Here is a 27,095-nt window from a genome sequence, read left to right on the forward strand (position 1 = left end):
AGTGTCCAGATCCGGACCAGGAGAGAGCTGAGACTGTTATTCAGGATAAGATTAGGTTTGAGTAGGAGTAGGAGGCAAGCTCAGGGCTCTATTTCAAAAGGATGACATTTCACAAACTCTTCTCTGTATTGTGGCACAGATGAGCTGTCTTAGAAGATTTCCACGGTGATGGGGAGCATTTAAACATCAGGGCTGGAAAGGAAGGTTGCATTCCCTGGTTGGCTCCTTCCTACAATCCCAGTGGTGGGCTGAGGTTACACTCTGGGATGCCTCCTCTTTATTCCTTAGCAGAGTCCACCTGAAACTTTGCATGCCCAAGGAGCCTGTCCAGGAACAAGTGAGAGCTGAAAGGGCCATGTAGTGCTGTGGCTAAGAGAGCATTTTTGCACTTGGACTTCTAGTCTCTGCCCCTTTAGCCTTGTGAGGGCTTCACAGTAAAAAAAAAGAACAGAAATGCAACAGTTGCCCTTATTTTGGTGTTAATGTTATTCGTGCCTTACTATTTTTATCCGTGCACAAAGCCAGCTTACGGTTCAGAGCTCAGCTGGGCTACTGCTGAGCTCAGCAGGACCGAAGAGCTGAAGCTGCTGCTCTGAAGAAGAGGCTGCTTCTGCCTCTTGAGAAGGGGGACACCAGCTGAGCTCCAAATTCGGCAGGAGCTGGGAGCAGGAGCTGGTCTGGCACTTTCCCAGTCAGGAAAAGTCTCCCGGCTCCTAAGTCTTGCTGATTTCTGAGGTCTTCAAAAGAGGTGAGACCCATGCCTCAGTGGCAGAGCTCAGTGAAGATCACTGTGCTCCGGCAACTGCTCCTTAGTGAAGCAACAACACTCCTTCCTGTGCAGCAATAGTTTGTAGCCCTCTCTGAGCTAAAACCGGGTTGCAGCTGCTGCCATGCAGCTGCCCATCCCTCCCAGCAGTAAATGGCCCTGTCGATGCTCAGGTGATGATCAGGAAGAGCTGGAGCCCCAGGGTCCCTGCCTTGCCTCTCACAAAGACCGATGGTAACTTGCAGCTGTGGGAGGCGATGGTCCTTGGTGCAGCTGTCTCCATTTGGGATCCTGCAGGGTCTCAGTGAGAGCAGCGGCAGCACAGACTGGAGTCTCCTCCTCATCAGAAGTGGCTCTCTGCCCTTTCCAGTGAGGTGGAGGCAGGGCATACTGCTACATAATAGCCCACTTCAGGTATCAATCTGTATCATTTTTGTGTTCCTGGAGGAAAAATCTTGCATGAAAAAAAAATGCCTTACTTTTTTTGCACTTACGACATGCTTCCCCTAACTTGGAAAAAAAAGGTTTTTTGCAAAATACCCTACATTTGCTTTGAAATGTAGTTGATAAATTGCCTAGTTCCATTTTTCTCCAGACTCCAACTAAACGCTCTGCTCTGACAGTATTTTGCTCTTTGAATTTAGCATACTAAAGCAGTGCAGGGTGTGGAGGAGCAGGGTTTCCCATGCAAGAAAAGGAGACACACGAGAGAGAGAGAAAGGAGTGTTGGGGGTGGGCATTTTGGCAAAGCATGTCACTGCATTCTTGCTCATGACAGCAGCGTGGTTCCGAACCGGCTCCTTGCTCCAGCTGCCATTGTTAGCACATGGACAACTGGAAACGATCTGCAGTGGGGAAAAAAGAAAGGATTAAGGAAACAAAAAGAAAGAGATGACCTGTTATTTTTTGGGTGACAGTTTGCCTGGAGACTGAGACACATACAAAGCAGATTAAGTTTAAGACCAGATCCCTGTTGACTTCTTGCAATTTTGGAAATGCCAAGGGAGCACCAGGATTCAGGTAGGACAGCAGTGCACATCGGGCCAGCATCCTGGTGGGCACCAGAAAAGTTATTGCTTGCTAAGATGTCTGACACAAACTGTGATTTTCAAATGGTGGCATATTGGGGCCATTCAAAACCCTATCTGTCTCTCCTAATACGCCCAAATGGACTGTGGTACCTTCCAGCTCTTTGCTTCCTTGGAAGAGGGCTGTCACATCCTTTTTGGTCCATTGCTGCACAGTGTTTTGGTTGTGTCCCCACTTGCACAGCCCTAAAATGTTGGGTTTCATTCTTTCATCTTCAAGGCACTTTGATGCTTTGCCTTTAGGCCAAAGGCTCAGTGCACCTATACAACTCTAAATGACCAAAATCTACTCTAGTATGTATAATGGTTATGTATTGGCTGTTGTATGTGCAGCTGTAAATGAACCCATTTTGCCACCCTGGAGCAGCTAGAGATAAGTAACCTTCTTTCACAGCAACCCACTATCTTCAGTAGTCTTGGATGAGATGCAAAGCAGCGGGGGATGCCAGCTGAGGAATTTACATTGTGCCTCTGCCCAGATATTTGTAAATATTACTTCAACAAGCAGTTTTAAACAGGAGGAGCCCCAAATGTGTGTATCTCACTTTTTAATGGTTGCTAAGAATTGCATCCTGGGAACATACATGTCATTTCAGTGTACGGCAACTAAACTCAGTGCAAACACTCCCATTCTGTGCAAACATGCCCTCCGACTAGGAACATTATCCACTTTTTTAACAGCGAGGGTAATTAGGTAATGGAACAAATTTTCTGTAGTAATCCAGTTAATTTCCAGCATTTATAGACTTTAATCACAACTGAAAGGTGCCCTGACTCCATCGGGAGTCATAGTCTTGATAGTGAAAGTCCTCGGTAAAATGGCTTTTGTTTTGTCGTAGGTGAAAGTAAATTACGGCTTGGAATCTGTGAAACCAGTTCTGACTGAGTGACCAGTAACCCAATTTCTGTTCGTTCACATTGTGTATTTTCACACTGTGGTTCGCTGTTCCAAAAGCAGGACAGCTTGTTTAAATCTGAAATAATGAGTTTCTCCAGCTCTCCTGAATAAAAGGCAAAATGCTGAAATCCATGGAGTGGAGTATTCCCACATGAGCTTAAGGCATTGTAGGATTAAAAAAAACATGGAAAAGTAAAATCGTCATAAAATCCTATCAGTCATAAGCAACTGGGATTGTATGAATGCATGAGTCATGAAACATTGGGGGTTTGTCTTTCCTATGTGGGTAGAAAGACTGAAGCTTTAAACTCTCCTACATACCAATGAAAAACGTGGCCTCTTCAAGAAAAAAATTAAAGTTTTATTCTTGGCTGCCATACGAATAGGAATACTTGGATCTTGTATAGTTCATTTTAATCGCATTTAGATTCCATGGGCCAATATGGGCTAAAACACAACAGTATCTGAGTGTAAAACTAAAACACAACTGAATCTGAGACCATGGCTACTTTTTAGACAGGTGACCTAGAGAAGAGGGGTTAGGCAGGACTGCACCATCCCGTGCCTTACACAGTGGGATGGCCGCCTGCCTAGCATGGAGGAAAGGAGAGGCTTGCTGGTGCCTCTGCCATCTCCTGCATCCCACTACAGCCCCAGCTCTGAAAAATCCTGCTCAGGAGGTGACCCTAACACTCTTTCCTCTGGGGGCAAATGCTGATGGATTTATCTAATTGAAGATATTGCTATTTACTGGTATATTTAGGCTATGAACTCCCTAGATGAGTCAGGGATACGTCTTTTGATAGATGAACTGTTTGGTGCCCTGATCTCTGACTTGGCCTGTGGTTGTTGCATCAATGCACATGTTGGATGCTACTATTTCATTTAACACACACTTTCTCAGCAGAATTGCAAAAAGCTACTGGCAGGCTCATCAGAAAATTCTGATAATTTGGCCTACTTTAAACTGCACCTTTTCAGAACAGCACAGTATTTAGTCCAAACATTGACATTTTTCCCAGGACGAGTAAAACATCTTTCCAGTAAAAACTGGCAGAAGGAAAATAAAACTAATAGAACAGTAGTACTTTGAAAGCACAAAAATTTCTTTTATTTATCTTTGAAAGATCACTTTCTAGATCTCTCTGATTTTCATTTTATTCAAAGAACCTTAGTATTGACTACTCCAGCAGTCGATCCTAATTCCAGTACTAATTCCTAGTATAGACTGTTCCGTCACATGTACTAATTTTTGATAGTGTCAAGCAAGGAAATAAATTCTGGAAATAAATCAGTACGAACTATAGAATATCAAGGTATCAGAAGACTACTTTGTGCATGCATACAAGAGAACGACAAGGTCTTTGAAAAGAGTTTTAAAATCAGGCTTGAGTACTCTTGTGTGAGAAAACAACAAAAAAACCCCACCAAAAATCTCCCAACAAAACCAGCCTTTTAGCTCTGCTTCCCCACCCAAGCTCAAACCTTGCCCAGACTAGTTACAAGGAAAGATACGAATTAATCAAGACTTGGAAAGGATTGCAAGTATGTCTGGTATAGATAAGGTCTTAGAGTTCATTTTGAAGGTACTTTGTTTTGTGCTATTGTCAATAGCAGTACTAGTCATTTTGGTACTCAAAGCTGCTTCCAACGAGTCTGTATTCACTGTGGGCTGTTCTCATGAAACTCAGGTTTTGGGCTGTGTATGTGTGTGTATACATGTGGGTGCAAGGGCGAGGCTGGGCTGTGTTTGGATCTGAAGACTTTCCCATCCAAGTCCAGAGATCTCTGAACTTCTGTCCTGTTGGCTGATGCCTCCTCAGCATCTCCCCACTCTCCAGTCTGGGGTAGCACCCCTCAGAGAAGAGCCGTAACACACTCAGCACACCGGCGGGTCACCCAGCCCTGCTGCAGGGGCAGCGGGATGGAGCGGCGGCTGTCCAGAGCAGCTGCCAACAGCTGTGCACAAAGTGATGGGGAGGGAAGGAAAAGGGCACAACGGCTTGAATTCTCCAGAAATTTGTATCTGGAGATGACCTGATACATTCATGTGTTATCTGGGTGGAGAAGAGCTAGGAATATTCTTCAGTCACACAGCTGCTGTTTCCAGCAAGATAATTGAGTAGCAACACAGTGAATAATACAAAGAAGTTTTCCGGTGAATGCTGCCCAGCGAAGTCCTTCCATCTCTAGCAGGCAGAGAACAAAAAATTAGGTCAAGATCTCATTTTTAATGTTTTAGTTGCCTTTGGACTCTGTACAAGATAGGCCAAGCCAGCCACGCTAAGGCGTTTTTAAGCAGAGACGGAGAGAGCTGGTGTGCCAGAGGTGGGAGGATGTGGGGCTGCCGTACCCCTGTGGGGCTGCCAGCGCTCCCATTGCAGCCAGGGATGCCATGGGGCCCCGGAGCTCCCCTCCGCCCAGCCTGTTCACCCACACTTGACACACTGCACATCCAGACACCTGGAAATGGTGCCTCTTGATGCCCGTCTTACTACAGCCTATTGCTCTATCAGTATATTGAACATCTATTTTCATTCTTAACATTGTCAAGACGAGATAGGAAAAACCACTGTGGTGGTGCCTGCCATCTCTCTTTTCCTCTTGGAAAAAAACCTAAACTGTAAGTTTTGCTCCAGCTGGGCACCAAACAGGAACCAGCTCCTAGCATAGACACAGACAAAGAGTCACAGGTTTTTGCCTTTTTTTTTTCTGCCAAAGAGAGCATGTTCCTGTTTTAGGCACCATGTCATTGGCAAAAGGGAGACAGAATGACATTACAGTCAAGGTACATGTAGTTCAGTCAAGAAAATACTGACAACTCTTAAACTTAGCAGAATTCACCTGGCGAGTGTTCTCTCTGCTATGAGGCCAAGCTGAATGAACAGCTCACACCGAGGACTTTATTAGACAAATATACACAAATCCATACAGAAACACATTTATTGCTACTAATCTTTATCTGTTCTAGAGCAAGACTCAGAGTACGGGTGAGGTGAGGGACTAATAGAACAACATTTTGTGAACATACAGAAAGACATGATTCACATTGCACATCTTGCATTCCTATTAATCGCTTGGGCAGTACAAACAACCTGTGTGAGTAATACGATCAAAATTCTGCCAAAGAATTACTGCTCACATAGACAAGTTAAAAAAAACCCCTTTTCCTTCCAAAAATACGTATTTGTCATTAAATGGACAAAGCATGTTCATGACCTGAATTAATACTTTTATTAGCAGCAGCATTACCAGTATCAGTTATAATTAGAATGACTTCTGTAACTCATTCAAATATTTCCAAATTTCTTGCAACATAATTCACCCTAATTCAATTTCTTGCTACAATTCTTAATGATTTCTACTGATTTAAAGCAACGTGGGCTTTCATATTCAAGTAGAGCAGAAGAGCAAAAAAATCTAGAATATACATGTACCGTGGATAAAAGTACTGTGCTGATAAACTTCTATTTCCTCTATATTTAGACAGTTTATTAAAAAAAATGCACCTTCTATCTAGTGTCCATTAATCAGGGCAAAAGAAGTGAAAAGAATTTCACATCAATGCAAAGACTTCTTAATTTATATAAAGAGCATGATGATTAATATCCCATGTACCTTTCTGAACTGAGAAAGTGTAAATGCAACTATTCTGACTGGAAACGATTTCCCCTCTTCTTTCAAGTGAGTGGGAGGTGATTTGCAGATTCTTACTCTGAGAAAGGGAGGGTGAGGTGAAGGCAGGTGTTGGCTGGCCTTGCTCCTTTAGCAAAGCCCTGCAGTGTAAATGGCTTCCTTCTGAACTGCATTCAGCTTGTCTTTAGCAGATCAGTATTCCCCAGAGTGAACTTCTGCCTATTTTTTCTTCTTAATTGTGCAAGTAACAACAACTTAAGAGAGGTTAAAAAACACACTTTGTGAGGAAATGCAGCAAGATGCATATAAAATAGCATTAAATCCCACTGGCCAGTGTAAATGCATCAATACATTCTGCAGTGTTTGAAATGCTGCTAAAATTGCATTGCAACATGCTGAGAAACATCAATTAAACAAAATGTCCACTACTTCTAGCCAGGGTTTTCCCCGTTTCTTGGTGAAGGCCTAGCTTAATATGGGATGAGACGGCAAGTCCAGTCTTCGCCCTTGTTCTACAAATCAGTTATCTGGCTGCAGTGATATTGACAATTTGCTTATAAGGAGGTAGTTACTCCCTTTGAAAGATTAAATCATGTGCCCTAGTGAGCTGTGGTTCACCTGAGTGAAGCCAGGCTGGGAATGGGGAGTTGCTCACCTGGGTTGTGTTTTAACCTCCCCCAGTTTCCTAAATATGCACGGAGAGCAGCGATGCCTCCGTGTTGCAGGCAGGCACCCCCCCGGCGAGACCCCTGTGAGCCCCCTGCCCTCAGCCTTGACCTGGCTCAGCCCGGGGAGCCTCAGGCACCAGCTCAGCCCCCCAGGGAGACGGGCACTGCTTGGCACCATCCTCTCGGGACGGGACGTGTGACTGGCTTGAGAAGATGCTGCTCCCACAACCAAGCAGAGAGTTGGGGCTCTCTGTGCCGAGCAGTGGCAGCCAGTGGCTCAGCCCCCCCCAAGCAGCAGGTCGCAGGCTCCCTTCAGCAGGCCAGCTGCTGCCCCTCTTAGTCTGAATACTTGCTTTATATAAAGTAATAAGCTGGCAAACCCCATTCAGTCTGCCAGCGGATGCACGATACTCTGCCTCTGCTTTCAAGCAGCATTCACTTGTACGCGCTCGGACTTTAAAAGCTTCCTGCTTTCTTTAATAATAAATGCATTGCCACAGAACTCTACAAACTTTTTCCCTGGCCAGCTGGGTCACCTTTCCAGAGGTACGCTCAGGCTCACCCCGCCATCCCACGGGCGGGCACCTCACCAGTGAGCGGCACACGGCGCAGGGCAAGGGTGCTTCAGAGGGAGGCGCAGGGCTGTCACCCCCGCTCCTTGTCCCGCAGGGCTGCAGAGCAGCAGGGACCAGCCCCTGCTCCTGCCCCGGGGTTACACTGTGCATAGGGAATAGGGCATTTGGGCGGTGAATCAAAGCTTAATTCCCGCCCCCTCCCCCCCCCAAAAAAAAACCCCCACCCGCCACTGCCAAGCGAAGTATTTCTGTCCGAGCCCGCGCCCGCACCCGCACTGCTGTGGCCCCCCGCCCCGGGGAGCGCGCCCGGCGCCCGGCAGGGGGCGCCCTTGCCACACGGCTGCGACCCGCGGCGGCGTGGCGGGAGGGGGCGGCGGGGGGGGCTTCCCCGACTGTACCGCCCTGCGCCCCGGCGCGGGGGGGGGCGGTCACGAAGCGTACAGCGGGACGCCCGGGGATTTGTTTTTGGGGGGGGGTAAACCGATCCAGTTCGCCAGGGTCAGGGGTTTCCTCGTGCCGGGCGGGGCTGAGCTCCCCCTCCAGCCCCATCCCACGGAGGGAGGTAATGGGGGGGGGGTGTGCTAAAAATGGGGGCAGGGGGCGGTAAACCCCGTCGGGCTCCTTCATACACCGCCCCCCCCCCCCCCATTTTGGCGATGCGCCCAGTTGGGGAGGCCGCACGTCACGCCGCCGCGCACCCCCATTGGCCCCTTCTGCGGCGCGTCACAAAACTGCGAGCGGTGACGCAACGCCGTCTCCCCCGCCCCCCCCTCGCTTCTCCCCGCGCAACCCGTGCGTCTGCACCGCGGCGCTGCGCGGGATGCGCAGCGGAGCGCGGGGGACCCTCTGCGCCCGCCCGTCCTGGAGTCCGCGGGTGCTGCTGCGTATGGGGTGGCTGCGCTTAGTCTAGTTTAAATAATATTTATATGTATATTTGGCACTTTAACAGGTGGAAAGCAAGCAGATCCATCCATTGTTATTAAATATTAAAATAATTAAAACGTAATTGAAATTTAAAAATACATATATGTTTATATAGTATGCCTATATTATTTTTCCCGCTCCGCAGTTACCGAAGTTGGACTTTATAGGCAGGATGCTGGAAGGCACGGACTCCTTCGTGCTCTTCGGGATTTCTTTTTTTCCCCCGCGTCGGCGAGGAGGGAGGGAGGGACGGGCAGGCACGTCGTAATGCCTGTGCGCTGCCGCAGGCAGCTTTGAAAATCTCGATCAGGAGCTGAGCAGCTCAAACCACACGGTCCGGGATCCTCGGCATCTGCTCGGAGAGGCGCCCTTGCCAAATTCCGGCGCTCTGGTATGAAGTTTGGCTGTGCCTGGGATGACTGGGAATGTCGGGCGGGGGGGCGGCTGGTAGAAAAGGGCAGGGAAAAAAATAAAGAGGGAATGAATGGCAGCCCGGAGCTGGGTGCCCCCGGGCGCGCATCCTGGCACGGCCGGAGCCGGGGGAGGTCCGCGCCCCGCCGCGGGTGCAGAGAGGGGGGTTACACTTGTTGCCTCCCCCCTCGGCGAGCGGCCAAAACCGTGCGGGGATGGGGGGGGGGGAAGCTGCGCTGCGCGGGTTTTCCGGGGGGCCGCGCGTAGGGCGGGGCGGCCGCGCTGGGCCGCGCTGGGCGCTCCGCCGGCGCGGAGGGGCGGGCCGCGCCGCGCCGCGCCATGCAGAGCCGTGCCGTGGCCCGGCCGCGGGGAGCCGGCGGGGCGGCCCGTGGGTGCGCAGGGCGTGGGCGTGCCGGGGGCACCGCCGAGGCCGGCCATGCAGATAGAGGGGGCGGGACGCGGCCGCCGTGACTCGGAGCCCCGGAAGAGCGGAGAAACCCCGTATAAAAACTACTGGGGACCTTTCCCGGGCAGAACTACGAAAGCTCCGGAGACGGCGGCAGCCCGTGGCGGTAGCGAGCGGGGCGGCGGCAGCGAGCGGGGCGGCCTCTGCCCCGGCGGGGGCGCGGAGAGCGGCGCAGGCGGCGGCTCTGCAGGTCGGGCGACTTCTCTTGCCCTGCAGCACCGCCTGGCTCCGGGGGGCTTTTTCTCCACCCTCCTCCTTTTTTTTTTTTTTCTTAATTTACTCAATAGGTGTGTTCCCCCCCTCTTTCCCGGGGCGGCGGGCGCCGTCCGGCGGGGCGGGGCGGCTGCAGGGGCCGGGTGCGCGCCGCTGCTGACCGCTCGCTTTTCCTCCTCTTTTGCTAGGAGCGGAGGGAGAGGGGCCCCGGGGGGGCGGCGAGCAGCCGGAGCGGTGCCATCCAGCCCGGCGAGGCGGCGGCCGCGCACCATGGCAGACGATGAGAAAGCCGGCGGCAGCCCCGGCGGGAGTTACGCGGGCGGCTGCGAGAGCGCGCACTGCAACGTGCTGAGCTGGGAGCAAGTGCAGCGTCTGGACCGCATCCTCAGCGAGACCATCCCCATCCACGGCCGCGGCAACTTCCCCACGCTGGCCATGCAGCCCCGCCAGATCGTCAAGGTGGTGCGGAGCCGGCTGGAGGAGAAGGACATCGGTCTGCGGGACGTGCGGCTCAACGGCTCGGCCGCCAGCCACGTCCTCCACCAGGACAGCGGCCTGGGCTACAAGGACTTGGACCTCATCTTCTGCGCCGACCTCAAAGGGGAAGCCGAGTTTCAGACTGTGAAGGACGTGGTCTTGGACTGCCTCTTGGATTTCTTACCCGAGGGGGTGAACAAGGAGAAGATCACGCCGCTCACCCTCAAGGTAAACCTGCCCTGTGCCCAGGCGCCCAGAGCGGGCAGGTGTCAGCGCCTGCCTGCGGGGAGCGGGCGCCTTCCCCTCAGGGGATGGAGGGGTGCACGGGGGCACGCAGCTGCCCCCTCCCCCCCCTCCCCGAGAGCCACAGGGACCGTGAGGGATTTTTTCACCCCACACTTAAAAGCGAGGAGGAGTTTGCAGGAAAGCGTCCTGGCCGGTGCTCCTCAGGATTAATTAGTCTTTCCTCCCTCTCTCTCGTTTGATTTGCTGCGAGCGCTGACTTACCTGGGGCGTGTGTGTGCGAGGCGCTGCAGATCCGCCGGCTCGGCTCTGCGGCGGCTTGGTGTGCCGGATCCGGTTCCCGGGGTGGCTGGGGGGAGCTTAGGTGGCTTTAATGTCCGCAAGAAGGAGACACCGTCTGCAAGGCACACTTTCTCGTGTGCCGAATGCCGCAGCGCAGAGGCATATTCCCTCCTCTCCGAGACAGTTCGCTCGAGTCATTAGGCTGAGTGCCAGGTGCCTTTTAAGATTTTTGTAGAGGGATTTTTTGGAATACGGGGCAGATATGTGGAACCTGCTCTGAAAGCAGGATTGAGAGGAGTGAACACTTGCTAAGTTTTTTTGCGGGGAGGGGAGAGAGAAGTGGAAACCGTTAAAAAAGATATCTGATTGTAGCAGTGACCTTTTGTGTGTGGGTGCATGGATATTTGGCATGCGTGCCATGGGCTTCATGTGTAGATGTTATTTAGAAGTGATTGAAAGAAGCAGTGTTGCCGTATGCTTCCCTTGCACGACGCAGTCCCAGCAGAACACCCTCCCCTATCATCCCCTGGCAGTGACAGCACTCCAGGCTCTCACATTAAGCATTTCTTCTCTGGTTTGTATCTGCAGGCTCCATGAAATAATTTTATGAAATGCAAGGATGGGGTGGAGGTGGGGGGGATGCGAACAAATGCAGTGAAGGGGAAATTTCTTGCATCTGTGTCTTCATTTGCTCATTTTCTCTTTCCAATTATAGGAGGCTTATGTGCAGAAAATGGTAAAAGTATGCAATGATTCAGACCGATGGAGTCTCATCTCCCTGTCCAACAACAGTGGCAAAAATGTGGAGCTGAAATTTGTGGACTCTCTGAGGCGGCAGTTTGAATTCAGTGTCGATTCCTTTCAAATCAAGCTGGACTCCCTGCTGCTTTTTTATGAGTGCTCAGAGAATCCGATGACTGAAACTTTTCACCCGACTATCATTGGTGAGAGCGTCTATGGGGATTTCCAGGAAGCCTTTGATCACCTCTGCAACAAGATAATCGCCACCAGAAACCCAGAAGAAATCAGAGGAGGTGGTCTTCTGAAGTACTGCAACCTTTTGGTAAGGGGCTTTAGGGCTGCCTCCGAATCCGAGATTAAGTCCCTGCAGAGATACATGTGTTCGAGGTTTTTCATTGACTTCTCAGACATTGGAGAACAGCAGAGAAAGCTGGAGTCCTACTTGCAGAACCACTTTGTGGGATTAGAGGACCGCAAGTATGACTATCTCATGACCCTTCACGGTGTGGTGAATGAGAGCACAGTGTGCCTGATGGGACATGAGAGGAGACAGACTCTGAATCTGATCACCATGCTGGCCATCCGGGTCCTAGCCGAGCAAAATATCATCCCCAATGTGGCCAATGTCACCTGCTATTACCAGCCAGCCCCATACGTAGCAGATGCCAACTTCAGCAATTACTATATTGCCCAGGTTCAGACGGTGTTCCCTTGCCAGCAGCACACATACTCTACTTGGCTGCCCTGTAATTAAGGACCGAAATTAGTAGACCCGCTGGGGAGAACATTTTCTAAGACGTAGGAAGGGGTGATGCGTCCCTTTGAAAGGGGGTGTTTTGTGCAATGATGATCTGCTCTAGTTTTCAAGCTTGGGAAAAGCTTGTGGTTCTTCTAACAAATAATGGGAGCATGATCAAGAAAGAACCCCAAAATAATTGGATCCTACCCCAGAGCACAAGAGGCCTGTCATTAAAAGCAACCAGCTTCCCCTGAAGTAAGTGAAGGAGGAATGCTTGATGACAATATGGGTTGGCACTATCTGCTCCCATAGCTTTGGCATAGAGAAGGTGGGAAAGCCTTATTTTATTTTGTTTTTATTCTTACTCTAGAATGGGATCTGCAAAGGGGAGAATATGAAAGAAACAAAACAAAAAAAAAACCAACAAAAAGAAAAAATTCACAAAAAAACAATTCTATATATATTCAGGAATTAAAAGTTAGAGGCATAAAGCAGAGATAAGCTGAATAAAAATGTATATTGGAATTACTGCATTTGGGGCTTGCAGCAAGTGCCGTCTATGGATTGACCGTGTAGAATGTATAGCTTGCTTGACTAGAACGCTTACCAGAAACAGCTTGCTCCAAATGAACAGTAGTGGATTGGTATAGTTATAAAAACAGAAACACGTACGATGACAAAGTCCATTATTTCCAGCTGCGTGCGTGCCTCACATTTTAGAAATGTGAGAATGCAGGAAAACCAGCTGTGGCAAACAATATACTCAAGGACCAAAGATTTCACAAATAAGTTATCCAAGCAAAGAAGATACATTAGAGTATATATATATATATATATAAAAAAGAAAAGAAAGATGTTGCTATATTTGTACACACCAACAGTAATCAAAAGTGCCTGATGCCTTCATAAAAGTGAGAAAAAAAGATATAGTTTTGTGGTTTAACCATGCATTTTGCTTTATCAGGGACACAAGGATTAAAAATGAAAAAAAAAAACCCATAAGCTTGTGAATAAGTGGTGGAGGAAATGCCCTATTTTTTTTTCTTGGCAAATACCTGTATAGAGTTAATGTTATGTCGGTGTGCTGTTATCCTAGGTACGTGTGTGTATGTGTGTATATATGTTTGTGTGTGTATATATGTACATGTCATAGGTGTATATCTATGTATATACACACACAATATATATTAATGTGGTCTAGGAAAATGTAGCAATTAAGGAATGTTTAAATAAAGTACTATGTGTTTTCCAGTTTGCAGCAGGATGTCATAGGGCAGTGGGCGCCTTGCAGTGAATTTTTAACCCACACCTGAGAAATTTGGAGTAAATGAACCAGTCAGGATTAAGGTGGGATTCCGATAATGTCTTTTGTTGCAAGAACAAGGATTACAGTAATTCAGTGGGTTGCGTGTGAGCCATAATAATTCCACAGATGCAGAAACGTATGACTAGCTGATTTTTTTTAACTGTTTTGTACTGTAATGCCATTTTGACATTTAACCCACTAATGTTGTGACTGTATACCTCCATGATGTGTAATTCAGTGGAACGTGGATCAAAGATAGGTTTATTTAAACCCCCTGACAGCTAAAGAATATTGTATTGGTTGGTGATTTGAACACTAATTGTTAATATTTAAAGGAGTATTTTTAATAGAGTGCATTATGCATTCCAGGACCACTAGAATTTAGCAAATGTGAAATGAACCCTTTTTAAGAGTGTTGCACGATTGCTTAAAATTATATTTTACATATATATATTATATATATATATTTTTATGCAAATATTAAACATCTTTGATCTGGTTGTCACACTGCATTTACAATTTCAGTACTGTACTTTATTTAAATGGAATCACTTTACATTGGAACAATAACTATTCACTTTCATTTCCTCTCCCAAAAGACCAGCAGGGGCAAAAAAATCAACCTCCGCTGTTGTTTTCACTTCAGTGCCATCTCTGAAGGTGTTAAATTCTTTGTTGGGCTTTGAAAACCTAATGACTAAGTGACACTTGACTCCTAATATTTTGCTTTTTCTTACTGAGGAGGAAAAAAAAAAAAAAGAAAAGGGAATTCAGGCTTTTGAAGGATAACTGGGGGTGCCCTGCCTGGTTGCAGGCAGGGTCTGGCATTGGAGGAGGCAGAGGCAGGGGAGAGCGAGAGGACTCGTGTCCTGGCAGTGTGTTTTCCCTACGGAGCGAGTAAGGTACATCTATTTTTGTCGCGCTTTGTACTTTTCACTCTGGAGGCAATTTTAACAGGAACCCGATTTGTTTACTGAAGCACCTTCCCTGCGAGTCCGTCAGGAAACTCGGTAAAAGCCGTTCCGTTGCCATTCCCGGCGTTGACTCGCAGATCTCGTCCCCACCGTCACTTGCAGCCTCCGGCCGGGCTTCCCATGGCCCGGTCCCCTCCCGGTCCCCCTCCAGCCCCGCGGAGGGTCCGGGCTGGGTGCTCCTGGCCCGCTGTTTCCCCTCGCCTCCCGCTCCCGGGAGGGTTTGCTAGCGGAAGCTCCGGGGGAGGGCTGGGGAAATAGGATCAGCTGGTAATGTGGTATGTCTTCTCTCGCCACAACTATTTGCAGCAAATAAATGAGTCATCTGCTCTTTAAAAGGGTTTGAGAATCTATAGCAGTGCCACAACCGCAGAATGCTGATAGGACGTGACACCGTGTATTTTTCCTTTGAAGGACCCTGTTTTTTCCATTGCTTGAAAGAAAGTTTTGATTTACTTCCTCTCAGCTCAAATTTTACTGTGTTGGTTTTATTTTTTTTTTATGATTGACAGCAGCTAGTTACCTTATAGTGCATGCAGCAGGGCTCTGAGCTAAACTGCACCTTTCAGCGTTTGCATTTTGATACATATATAATATGTTCTTATATATATTATATAGGTATTCTGGATCTGTTTTGCATATGTTAATGATCAAGCTGTGGAACTGGTGGAGCTTTGTTTTATCTGTGACTGGTAGCTTAAAAGGTGCCTGGTGTTAGAGGTGGAAAGAAGGCATGAGTTCAGGCCAAGAGTAAAATAAGAACCCCTTTTCAAAGCTGGTTTATTTCTGCGGTTTGCACACCTTCCCGTCCATACAGTCTGATTTTTTTTTAACTGTTTTTTCCCCTCCTCTTCAGCACACTGGTACTTTTAAAGTTAACGACCGCATTCTTGCTTTGTAGACTTCATTTTTCCCATCCAATCAGATGTAAGGTTAGAACTTGTGCTACAAGAGACAGTGCCCCTTTTAAAGAGCTGAACTGATTAAAAACATTGACCTGATTACAGTCAAAATGTTTGTGCTGCAGCTGAATTTACTGCTAACCAACAGGGCGCTAAACTTGGTTAAATGTAGCGATCATGAAACAACCAAGAGCTTTAAAATGGGGTATTTTTTTTTCCTTAGATGTAGCTGTCCTCCCAAATGCAAGAACATTTCTTCTAAAAATAGAAGAGCAATTAGAAGACCAAAAAGATTATATTTTTCTAATTTCTCTTATTGCACTTAAAATATTTTTTATCTTGCACAAAGGCCTTCACACAAATCTTCTAAACACCTCCTCTTAAATGCTTGGTTTGCATCATGTCAGAAGCTCCTACCAGTTCAGAAAAGAGGGTTTGGTTTTTTTTTTAAATTGAGAAAATGAAGTGTGTTAGATAAAACTGCACAGAAAAGGAAAAACTGTAATTGCATATTCAGCTCCTATTTGAATATATTCTTTTGTATGGTTTTCTTTATGCAGAGAGTTTCCCTTGCAAGAAAGAAAATCAGTGTACTGTTTTGCTGTTGTAATAATGGTTTGCTAACAAAATAAATAGTAAAAAAGAAAAAAAAAAGAAAAGAGAAGCCTGCAAATTTCAAGACAGCTTGGCTAAAGCACTGCAGGCTCCTGCAGTCTGTAGGAGTCTACGCAGATTTGCTTTCCCTCAGATTTTCTTACAACTGTTGCCTTCTGAAAGGCATCCTGTTGCAGCAAACTGCTCCTTGGATTGCTCTTTTGGAACATTTTGACTATAGGCTTTGTCACAGACAGAAAAAGAGCTGATGGAAAACAGACTCTAGAGGGAACAGATTGTGAATTTTGTTTACAGCATCCAATATTTGGATTTTTTTTGTAAATAAAAAGAAGTTATTTTTTTCTATTGATTTGTGTCTGCTGTCTTCCGTGTCTGAAATAGCTCTGGCCTGCTCCTGATGAATACCAAGTTAGCTTTCATGAAAAAAGGACAAGGGCAGCACTTTTCTGAGAAGAGCAGCGTTCGGCCGCTTTGCGATTGGAGCACAAGACGTTTTGAAAAGCCCTGCCTCGTGCCAGCCAAGTTTGACTGGCTGCGCTCAGCTGCGGAGGAACCTCCCCAGCCAGTGCCAAAAATACTTGCTGTAGCTCTGGTTGGGCTGTGCAAATGGTCCGAAATCCGAAAACCGAAGCAGCGCCGCAGCAGCCCCGTGCTCTTGCTGCCTTCCCAGTTCAGATCCCGGTCCCGGTACCGGGATCTTCTCATGATGCCCAGTACTTGTGCATCGCGAACCAACGTGCTGGCAGTAATGAGAGGGTCCTGATGCCCTTGCGATGTATTAGATAGGGGCTGACGCCTCCACCTTACCGTTTCGGTAGGTCTGGGGGGCAATGGGGTGCTGCTCCCTGGGTGTAAATGCGGGGCCGTCTGTAGCAGATGGGTGCTGCAGGTACTGCAGCTCGGGGAGCTGCTGGGGAGCAGGGATGCCATTTGATTCAGCTGCTGAATCAGTCCAGTTCTTCCCTAGTATTCAATGTTTACTCTCCTTCCCTGCCCTACAATGCTGCCCTTGTCAGCAGAGGTATTTTCTGTTTGCTGTGTTTACAGGGAAGATGCCTCTGTAATGAAGGCTAATTTCCTCAAAAGGCACTTCAAGGGAATGTAAAATATTAATTTACAATGCTCGTGGCAGTACTTTTTCAAGCAGGGTGCCTCAGACTGACCCAAATTCGAAAAACATTGACTAAGACTCTGCAGTATGTAGCTCTTACTAGGCTCATTCATACGCAGCACTGGGTTTGGAAGGCTCACACCGGCTGAGCGTGAGCATGAATGTGCTTATTGTAATGATGAGTGAACCTGTATTCCTCTGTAAAAACAAACAAACAAACAAGCTGCTGGGTCTGCTCGTTTTTCCAGGCGCAGGAGCAGCCCCCTCGCCAAACGCTGGGCACCTTCTGCACAGTGTCTCCTTTGAAACCCTCTGGGCACCGGACGGGACCAGACCGTCTGCCAGCCTGGCCCGGAGAGGGGGATGCGCTTGGCATCCCTGCCCGTGCGGCATCGCCTTTCCTCCCACGTTACTGCCAGGAAAGGGAGGGGGATGTGGCCTAACTTTTCCTCCTGTTAACTTGCTCAGCTATAAAATATTTTAGGCAGTCTGACAAAGGCGGCTGCAACGCCCAAAGACGCAGATGGAAATCGGGGGATTGGAAACGATCTAAATACAAATGCCTTTGCTTGTGTCTCAAAATCCAAGCCTGGATGGATGCTCTTGTGCTTTGGAGTGAGTTAGTTCCAGTTTCTCTGCTTGAATTTGGGGGGATTTTTTTTGAGAGATGAACGCCAGTTGAGTATCTGGAGCATTGTGAGTCCTCCTTCCCGAACCGAGGAGGGGTATGATGGGAACACAGCCAGCTGAACGCTGCACTTCAGTAGGTTGTGTTTTTAAAGAGGGAGGAGCGTTCAGGACTGAGGAAGAGGGAGGGCGAAAGCAAGGTGTGAGAAAGGGAACCACCTGAGCGACAACACCGTGGAAAGCTGGAGGACATGCTGATTGATTAAAGTAGGAGAGGCTCAAGTCTTTAGCTTGTGTTCACCCTGCTAAAATGAGTCTGACCAGGGAAGCTGTCACTTGTAAAGATAAGTAACAGTCTGCAGTTTCTCTTGGCTGCAGCAGCACATTTTTATTTTATTGCGTTAAAAAAAAAAAAATCCCCAGGAACCCCTTTGCCCAGGAATGAAGCTGAGCGTAGGCTAAATCAACTCTACATCCTCTAGTAAATGTATCTGCAGTCCCTGGAAGGCAATAAATTAATAAGGCTGAGTTCAGTTTTATAAACGTGCTCTTGGGAAACCCCCATGAAGCCTCTGCAGAGATTTTTGTAGCACAGTCGTGTACACCTTGTTCCCAAGTCTTTGTGTGGATCTGGTCATGCCTTCCTGAAACTGTCACTAAGCATCCTCCTCCCTTTTATTTATATGTTTTTAGTAAAATTCAGTGCACGTGGCCATATGCACTTAGGTAAAGCACGGTCTATAGCTATGCACTGTTGCGTTGGAGCTGGTGTAGTTTTGCAGCAAACCCCTAAATATCTATAGAAAGTGTGTCAGAAGCAGCTCTGCATGCGGGGCTCTAGTCTGCATGTAAGAGGCAAGTGCACAAAATCAAAATCTGCACTTTAGAGAAGTAATACTAAACCTTCAAAAGCCCGATAAAACATCATGAACGAACTCATCTCCGACACGCTTACATAGCCTTGGGCTGTTCAGAATGATTGTTTTGTGGATGCACAATTCCACCTTTTCATGTGGCTGCTATTTCATCAGGACGTGCAATGCCAGTACATGCCAGAAGATTTTCCTTTTGCATTGTTTGGATGAAAAACTATGTTCCAAATGCACGCCTAAATACTGCATGCAAAACATGGATAGTCTCCATGGTAAAAACATCCCTTTGATTCTCATAATGGCTTGGAGGGCATAAATTCCTGCTTTTCGAGAGCATAGTATGCTTAAGCATACGTTGCCTTCTGTTGGACTTGGGGGTGAACAACTCTTCTGGGTGAGCAACTCTCCTGATAATTAAGTTTGTCTTCCTGAAAATGGAGAAATCCAGATCAAACAGCTCTTTTAAAAAGTGAAAGTCTCTGTATCTAACCTGCATAGGCTTTCTTCTCTTCAGCATCTCTCTTGGAGGGTGTAAAACAGCATCCCTTCTAAAATCACATCTGAAGACAGTAGACAATGAATATGTTCTGGAGACATCTGGCTCATCGTTGTCAGCGTGTGTATCTGGTTACCTCTCTGACATTTGAACGAAGGTGATGAGAGGTGCCTGGAGGGAGAAGGCAGGCATTCTTGAGGGAGACGTGTGTGGCTCTGCAATGATTTTCTCTCAGGGAACGTGTTCCTTAGAGAAGGTGTGCTTGAGGAGCACTCTCATGTCCACAGTGGCTTCATGGCCTTTATTTTAACTGTGACTCCCTTGCTTGGGTCATTCCCTCAATCCAAGACATCCATGGAGTTCCTGCAGCACATTCAGATGTGGAAAAGTACTTGCAAGGAAATCTTTCTGTAATTGCAGCCATTCTTAGTTTAACTCATGCTCTGAGGAAAAAGTAAAGCCACAGTCCCTTTTTTTTAAAAAAAATCTTTTGTTCTTGAGTAATTTCTTTCGCTCTCACTTCTGCATTGCTGTTCTGTGCTTGCTTCTCTGCTGCCTTCTCATCCTGATTCTTGCAGTAGAAGCGGAGGGACCAGCACCACGTGCTCTTCAGGCTGTCAAGTAATCCTGCTGGTCCTTGGTGTTTTAGAGCCACTGACGTAAGCTCCGTGCTAGATGGGTCATTAGGTGAAGTTCAGAAAGTGGTGTAGAACATCTCTGTGTAAACAGGGGTCCTGGGTGTCCTGTGAAATGCTCTTCAGAAATATTTAAACCCAAGTTCTCCACTAGCAGTTCTTCATGACAGGGGGAATTATGCATACAGGCTTGTACAAACGGTTACTTGGACATCTCAGGAAGTGCAGGATAACAGTTAAATGAATTAAAAATTTATCAGAATAAGAATTAGGATTAAATCAGGGCAAAAAGTGCACTGCAAGTGACTTATTAAAAATGTCAGCATCCAAACTAGTAGAGAAGCTCTTCCTCAGCTTGAAGGCTTTTATTTGGGTTGTAGCAGGCTGTTCATACTCTTTGCAAACCAAACACTTGGCTTTGGGCTAAATTACCCGCTGGGGAAGCATACGCATCTCTGGTTCCTCACCTCAGACTTTGTCGTTTAGGAAACAACAAATACGTGATAGTTGTCTGCTTTGTGATAGTGGTGTGAACTGTGACTTGACTGATTTATGTAAGTGCTGTTTATAAGTAATTCTATAAAAGTCAGCCAGTGGTGGAAGTGAAACCAAGAGCTTGGGCCTTCTTTCTCACCAGCTGTGAACTGCTCTTGTGCATTTTTTTATGGAACTGTAAAATTGAATCGCACAGTCTTTTTAGATTGAGCTTTCCGACATGCTTTTCATTTCTTCCCAACCCTCTGTCACCAATAATGTCAAATATTTAAGGCGGGATTTTCCAGTCTACCAAACTCATTCTTGCCTGGTTTTGCTGAAGTCATGGACCCCTGTGGGGCCGCACAGAGGCATTTGTGCTGTGTGCTAGATGCTTGGGGAGCAGCATCTGCTTTCTTGAAGCCACCATGGGTCTTTACATATGCCACATTTCATAAATTTATTCAAAAATCACAGAAGTCCCAAGAACTTGAAACTAACCAAATTTCACCCAAACCTAGACAGCTTCAGGTTTGTCTCCAGGGTCTTACAGATGCTGCTTGTCACCTGCCATGCTCTGATCCCAGGATTAATATCTGTATTTTATATGCAGATGAGGAATGCAGCATCTGCCTTGGATCAGGCTATTGCTGTCACTTGTATGAAGACAACCCATTAGGCAGCAGAGCCTCTGCAGGGCTGGACTGGTGGCCATCCCAAAGGTAATCTACTAAGAAGAGAGAAAAAAGGGCTTCAGGTCCTGGTGAGAAACTACTGGCACTCTTTCTGTGAAATGCACACACAGTATTGGCTCTGCACTGAACATGATACATTTGTTTTCTGGAGTTTTGTGGGCAGCCGTCACATTTGCTGCAGATCTGTGCATTACTTGCATTTTAGTTGTCACAGGTGTGCATTACTGACCAATACACATGGAAGTACTCTTTAAACTGTGGTCTTTGACTGCTCAGAGGGTATTCTCTATGAGAAATACAAAGGTGCCTAGCAGGTATTCTCGACTGCCAAGAGGTCACTCTTTGGACTCTGAAGACATTCACATGGGAGTCTTTCTTACGGGATGACAATCGTCCATTGTCCCAGAAACACCCTCCCACAGCAGTGGGAATGTCCACGAATGATGGGAAGCATCTGATGAAATTCTGGCCGATGCACCAGACACCTGAGCAAAAGCCAGTGGGACCAATAGGAGCTTTTTCCTTTGGCTGTAGCTGGCCTTTGGATGCAGTGGTAGCAGCTACCTCAGTGCTCGAGGAGGCACGCAGGGAACACACGATGCAGATTCGGTAGCTCAGCTTGACCCTAGCATTACTTGCTAGTTCTTTGTTGTCGAATGTTTGCTCTGCAATAGCAACTAAAGGGCATGACCAGGTTAGGACCCATTGTACCAGGCACTGTGCAAACACCCCTGTGTGAGTCCCTTCCCTTAGAGCTTCTCCGTGTGGGGATTTCAATGAGCTTATTCTTTTCGTTTAGCTGTCTCGCAGTAAGTCAACTAATTCGCTTAAGACAAGCTCTTGCTTTTCTGAGAAATGGGATATACGCTGCAAAATGTGTTCCCAAAGAGCCAATTTTCATGAAATATTATTGAATTCTGTAAATTTGTTCATGTCAGAATCTCAGCTTGCCTTCATGAATAACTGAACTCACTTGCTCTCTTAAAAAGTTGTGTTCTTGGTGCGATACATTTTTGTCACAGAGAACTGAAATCAGTCCTCTTTCTCTATAGTCAGTGCAGAAACAGGTGCATTTCTCTCCCCTCCATCCTGAATTGCAATCACTTCAGGAGGTGAAATGAAAAAACTGTGGAGTAACCTGCAGCAACATTAAATGACTGCAGAGCCAGAAGTTGCAAACACACTGAAGAAGCTGAGCCCGTACTTTGCATCTCTTGAAACTAAGCTTCCCCAAAATGAGTGGGTGTCCTGACTGATTTATTGCTTTTTACTTCTATCAAGGTGATATCACGCTTCTGTTTTTTTTTTAAGTTAGGCTGGCTGGCAGACAAATGCATCAGGCTCAGGAATTTTCTTAACAAGCAAAGTCTAACTCCACCCTGCAGGGCTCCCTCCAGCAGTTGGCCAGTGAATCCACCTCCACAAAATACTCGCTGTCATAAATCCACGATATCCCAGCCCTAAACTGACAGCAGGAAACCATTATCCTGATACACACAGTCTCACTGGATGTGTCTTACCTCCTGAATATTTCAGATTGTAGTGTTCAGAAAGATCTTGATATGTTAAGCAGTTTATAGACAAAAGTTGCTAGAAAGAGGATTTAATGATGGCAAACCAGTGTATATAATGAGGTCGAGGGGAGAGGAGCCTAATAACAACCCTTTCTGTAATTCAATAGAATAATTTGAAACTCAGCTGCAAGCCTGTGACTATGGCGGCGCCCACGAGAGCCGTGTACTGTGGTTATGGGGTAGTCTGTGTTTCCATCATCATTCCCCGTTTTCAGGGTTTATATTTCGGTTGTAAAACACCCATGAGAAACTCGGTGAGTCCGCATATGGCTTATACCCACAAAAGACAAGAAATGCAGAATTAGGGATGGAACTCCCTGTTCTGCACCCCCCTGCCAGGCTGCCATCTGATGCTGCCCGTCAGGAGGGATGATGGCCTGTGGGTGATCTCCTCCATGTGGCTCTTCACAGTACAATTGCTGGCTAATATGAGCTATTTCTTTAATATATATATTTCCGCCCCCCCGCCCCCCCTCCCCCAAAGTATAATGTAGTGTGTTGGCAAAAGTTTGGCTCTTGTCTCTGATGTTGTGATAAACATTAGCGGATCTTTTCCCTGAGACCTTGGCAACAAATACAGGAACTTATTCAAATAAGAACTTTATTTACTCTTTGAAAGGCATACGGATTTCTAAGTGAATCCATTTGTTAGGTATAGTTTAAATAACATGCCAAGAAAGACCAGAATGATAACTTTTTTTGAAAAGTATTTCAAATATTGCTCATTTTGGTTGTGCAATAGACAGAAACATTCTTATTTGGAAAGGTTGGGCTCAGACGTATTTATTTTGCACCAGTAATATTAGATCCAGTTTTTCCTAGACAGAGTAAAAGCAAAAACTGGCAAATCTAAAAAAAAAAACACCCCACTGATTTCTTGGGAAGCAACTGCCTTCCTAGTCAGAGGTCTTGCCAGTCCACCACAGAGAGAGTCCCTCTCATACTGGTCTAAGCTGACTTTCCCGAAGACCAGTGACAGCTCATGGCTCGGACTCCTTTGTACGTAGTATGAGGTTGATGTATTTTCTACTTCCTTCTTTGGACAGGTAAGAGTAAAAAGCATGTATGCTGGGGGTAGCCTCCTGCCCTGTCCCCTTGAGTCTGAAGGGGGCTTGCAATAGAGAGTACACCTTGCTTTTTTTGTTATTTACTTCTGGTTACTCCAAAGCTTCATGGGCAGAATCCATCCTCAGTGTCTACAGCCCTTGCAGGACACTGGCAAGAAGAGCCTGGAATGAATGTGGCCAGGCAAAGGGTCACCACACAGTTGGCCTTGACCTGTGCGGTAGCCATGGTGTACACCTAATTTACTGGGCGTGCACCAAGGGAAAAGTGACTTATGAAATCTTTTTTACAGTAGAGCTGGATTGTGCTAACTTTCTGCTTGTGAAGGAGAGCTGGATTGTGGTGGAGCTGTAGGAAGAAACCAGGTGTTGCTTGGTGGGAATACGGGATTTGGGATTTCATACGCTGCTTATAATGGGACCTAAGGTGGCCAGGGTCTTCACCAGGCCCAAAAAGGCCTGCCTAGGCTCTTTTCTTATAACTGAACATATCAGAAACTCCACTCTATCTTCATGCCTGACCCACACAGCACTCCAGCAGCTGCCCCCGTTGACCATGGTGTTCTCAGGATTTTGGATATAGTGACTGGAGCAATTTAAATGTGTCTCCTCCCACCTTGGCGCCCAGCTAGGGACTTCAAATAAACCAGAATATCCCCTTGTATGCAGGGAAAGAGAGTGATCAAAGGAAACGGAGTTTGGCTGCTATGGTGTAAAGACGAGGATCTCGGACACTCTTGGGGGTTACCCCTGGTTATGGCCAGCCCTTGTCAGGAGTGGGGATGATGAGTAAGTGGGGAGCTTGGTCAGGAAAGCATTTTTTGGTTTTGGGACAAAATCTGAGAAGGCAGATGGGGACAGGAAGCAGCCTAGGTTAGCACACTTGAAAATGAAGAGAGAGGATCAGGGATGGGGAAAAATTGGTACTGAAACAGGGGATTTAATGATAATTACACAATTCATTTTTTCTTAACTTCCTTTGAGGCATTTTATTCCATCTGAAACAGAACAAATTATTTTAAATGTGCTTCAGCTTTTTTAAAAAATGAGGTCAATGTAGAAATAAAAAAAATGTGATTTCCAGAATAAAAATTACATTAGGTCTTTTGACATTTCATAGTCTAAATATTTATCTGGAGCTGTGTGGTAAATTTGTTTTGAAATAGCAAATTTTTCTGGCAGCACGTGCATGTGTGTATGTGTGCGCACATGTGGTTGTGTGCATATAAAGACTGGATAATGCCTTTTAAGTTTTTCTTTGCTGATTTTAATTATGTGATTTAAAAGGCAACTTAGCTAAGGCCTATTCAGTCGCCACTTCTGTGGAAAACCAAGTCCTCTTCACTGGTTGTCTCATGCTCAAAGGAAGCATGTGCCAATGAAACCGTCTGTAGGGACTTCCTCTGCGTATCACCAAAACCTGCAGAGTTAGCATATTTTCTGCAGACTTATCATATATAGCCTTTCCCATCTCCACAAGAAAGAGTTCCAGGAGAGCTACGAGCGGAAACTCTTTGAGAAGTTTCTTCACTGTTCTGTCACTTTCTATTCACCTTGAAAGCCATAAAATACAATTTGGCTCATACGTCTGGGGGCTAAGCAAGCGTAAGTGTATGTTCCTCATTAATCTCTTATGGCCCAAACTTCCTCCCTATTTACTCCTCATATATTAATACTATTTATTTCCTCATTAATCTCCAGTGGCCTTCCTTTTTGCAGCAGGATGCCTGCATGAAATACTCTTTTTCCTTCTGTGCTAAATCCAAAGTTTTGATGCTGAAATTCAATTTTGTGTGTCAAATAATTGATTTTTTTTTCCCAGTGTGCCTTTCATTCATAAACCCTTGATTATCTATTTTTAAGGAAAAAAAAAACCCAAACCACAAATAGGAAAAATGTATCTCCAATAAATAATCTGGCACTGCTGCCGTAAGAGAAAGTTAATCCTCACAGCCATTATTATGTCTTCAGATTTTTTTCGCTGACATTTATTAACTTCTCGTGAAAGGCAGGGGGATTTCTTTCCCCAGCAGACACTTCCCAGCTTGCTTTACAGGCATCTGATTTTTGGCAATAACCCGCGAAAGGATGTCTGCTGTCAGAGCCCAGCTGTCACAAAGACTACGTGGAGATTTTTGGCTTCCCAGCAAGAAACCATTGTGTCTGTGGAAGTGTTTCCAGGGAAGTACCAAAGGCTTTGGCCCCCTCCCACGCGATGCTGCGGACGTGCTGTGGACCAGCATTTTCCCTGCTGACGAGCAGGGTGGTTTGGAGAGTGCGCAGAAACCACATGAAACCTTGCGAGTACTTGGCATGGCTGCTGGATTGCTCAGCTCCTGCCAGGGTTCCCAGCCCGTTGTTGGGAATATCCGAATCTGCTGGAGTGCAGCAGGATGAGGAGGAGGTGAAGCAGCAAAGGGCCTTTATATAGGGTGTTTCTAGGGCTGGGGGAGTGCTCGGTGCTATTAGCGTGCACCTCTAAAACTGTCAGTCCACATAATCCCCTTATCGGAGAAAATGGGATGGGAAGAGCCCACAAGAGTATTCTGCATCGTCCTCTTGTCCAAAGGCAGGGTCAACTGTCCTTAAACTCTTCCTTATTGCACACTCTCAGCCAGAGCAAAGAAATATCTAACATGTTTTCTTGTAGCAAACCCTTCAAGTGGGGTGGGAGAAAGTTGGTTCTTGTTAGTTCCTCCGCCCCTAGAGTCCTCTGTCATCTGTGGCTGGTCAGGCAGCTGAGAGCAAATATCCCACACCTCCTTGCCAGGACCAGGCAGAAGGAGATCCATCATATTCCAAAGCAGAGAGATAATTAGCATTTCATATCTCAACAACATATCTCAACAGGAAACGTGTGCTGAGGATGGGTACAGGCAAGGGATCAGTCTGTCTCATCAGGATCTGGCCAGGAGGTGAAGAGTGGGAAGATTTCTGTTTAAAAACTTTGTGCAGCAGACACAGAGAAAAAGGATCTGCAGAGTAAAGACTTCTTCAAGCCAGTGAGTCTGCTTACTCCATGAAATTTCAGTGCTTTGGAGCCTTTGAGATGGATTGACACTGAAACTGGACGAGGCTGGTTTAAGGTACAGGCATTTTGCTTAAGGCACCAAAAAAACCTAAGTGACGTCAAATGTTATTGCCGTGTTTTTGTTTCCTGATGCCTCTATCTTGTGACTGTCAGCATGTAGCTATCTGCTTGTCGTGGCTGCAGTAATTAGCGACTGGCTACGAGGAGAGAGGCTGTGCACGTGTGTGGTGTTGCAGCACCTACTGTCTTGAGCTCATTCTTGCCCAAGAGAAGAGGAAGAGGTAATGTAAAATCCAGAAGCAGAGGACTGAGCAAGGGAGGCTGGGTCTGGGGAAGGCTGCAGGGATGAGGCTTGGACTGATAACATCAAGGTGGCTCATTCCTTGTCTGGATTTTTGTTCTTTCTTTTGAACTATGTTGGTGTGAGAATTGGCATATTGGAGCTCAATCCTTCAGACCTGCTTCATGTGTACAGTTACTGGAGATGGATGTGAAGGATTTGCTTCCTGCACTGTATCCTGCTTTTGAAACTGCTTTGCTGTCTCCACTGCATGGCTTCTCGTATATTGTTCTGTGGATCTTTTCTTAAAACAGT

General features: G+C 46.7%; 1 protein-coding gene across 3 annotated transcripts; it reads left to right on the plus strand.

Annotated features, from left to right (window-relative positions):
• Positions 1 to 8,880: 8,880 nt before the first annotated feature.
• TENT5A (terminal nucleotidyltransferase 5A) lies at positions 8,881 to 16,270 on the plus strand. 3 transcript variants are annotated; one of them, XM_068402918.1, is made up of 3 exons: positions 8,881 to 8,946; positions 9,834 to 10,350; positions 11,363 to 16,270. In XM_068402918.1, the coding sequence occupies exons 2-3, from the start codon at positions 9,916 to 9,918 to the stop codon at positions 12,140 to 12,142; spliced, it is 1,215 nt and encodes a 404-aa protein (XP_068259019.1). In that variant the 5' UTR covers positions 8,881 to 8,946; positions 9,834 to 9,915; the 3' UTR covers positions 12,143 to 16,270. The 3 variants fall into 3 exon arrangements, with proteins under 3 accessions (XP_068259019.1, XP_068259000.1, XP_068259010.1); XM_068402899.1 differs by lacking the exon at positions 8,881 to 8,946 and adding an exon at positions 9,369 to 9,719; XM_068402909.1 differs by lacking the exon at positions 8,881 to 8,946 and adding an exon at positions 9,550 to 9,622.
• The last annotated feature ends 10,825 nt before the right edge of the window (positions 16,271 to 27,095 follow it).

This window comes from Nyctibius grandis, chromosome 1, assembly GCF_013368605.1.
Source record: "Nyctibius grandis isolate bNycGra1 chromosome 1, bNycGra1.pri, whole genome shotgun sequence".
Taxonomy (NCBI): Eukaryota; Metazoa; Chordata; class Aves; order Nyctibiiformes; family Nyctibiidae; genus Nyctibius; species Nyctibius grandis.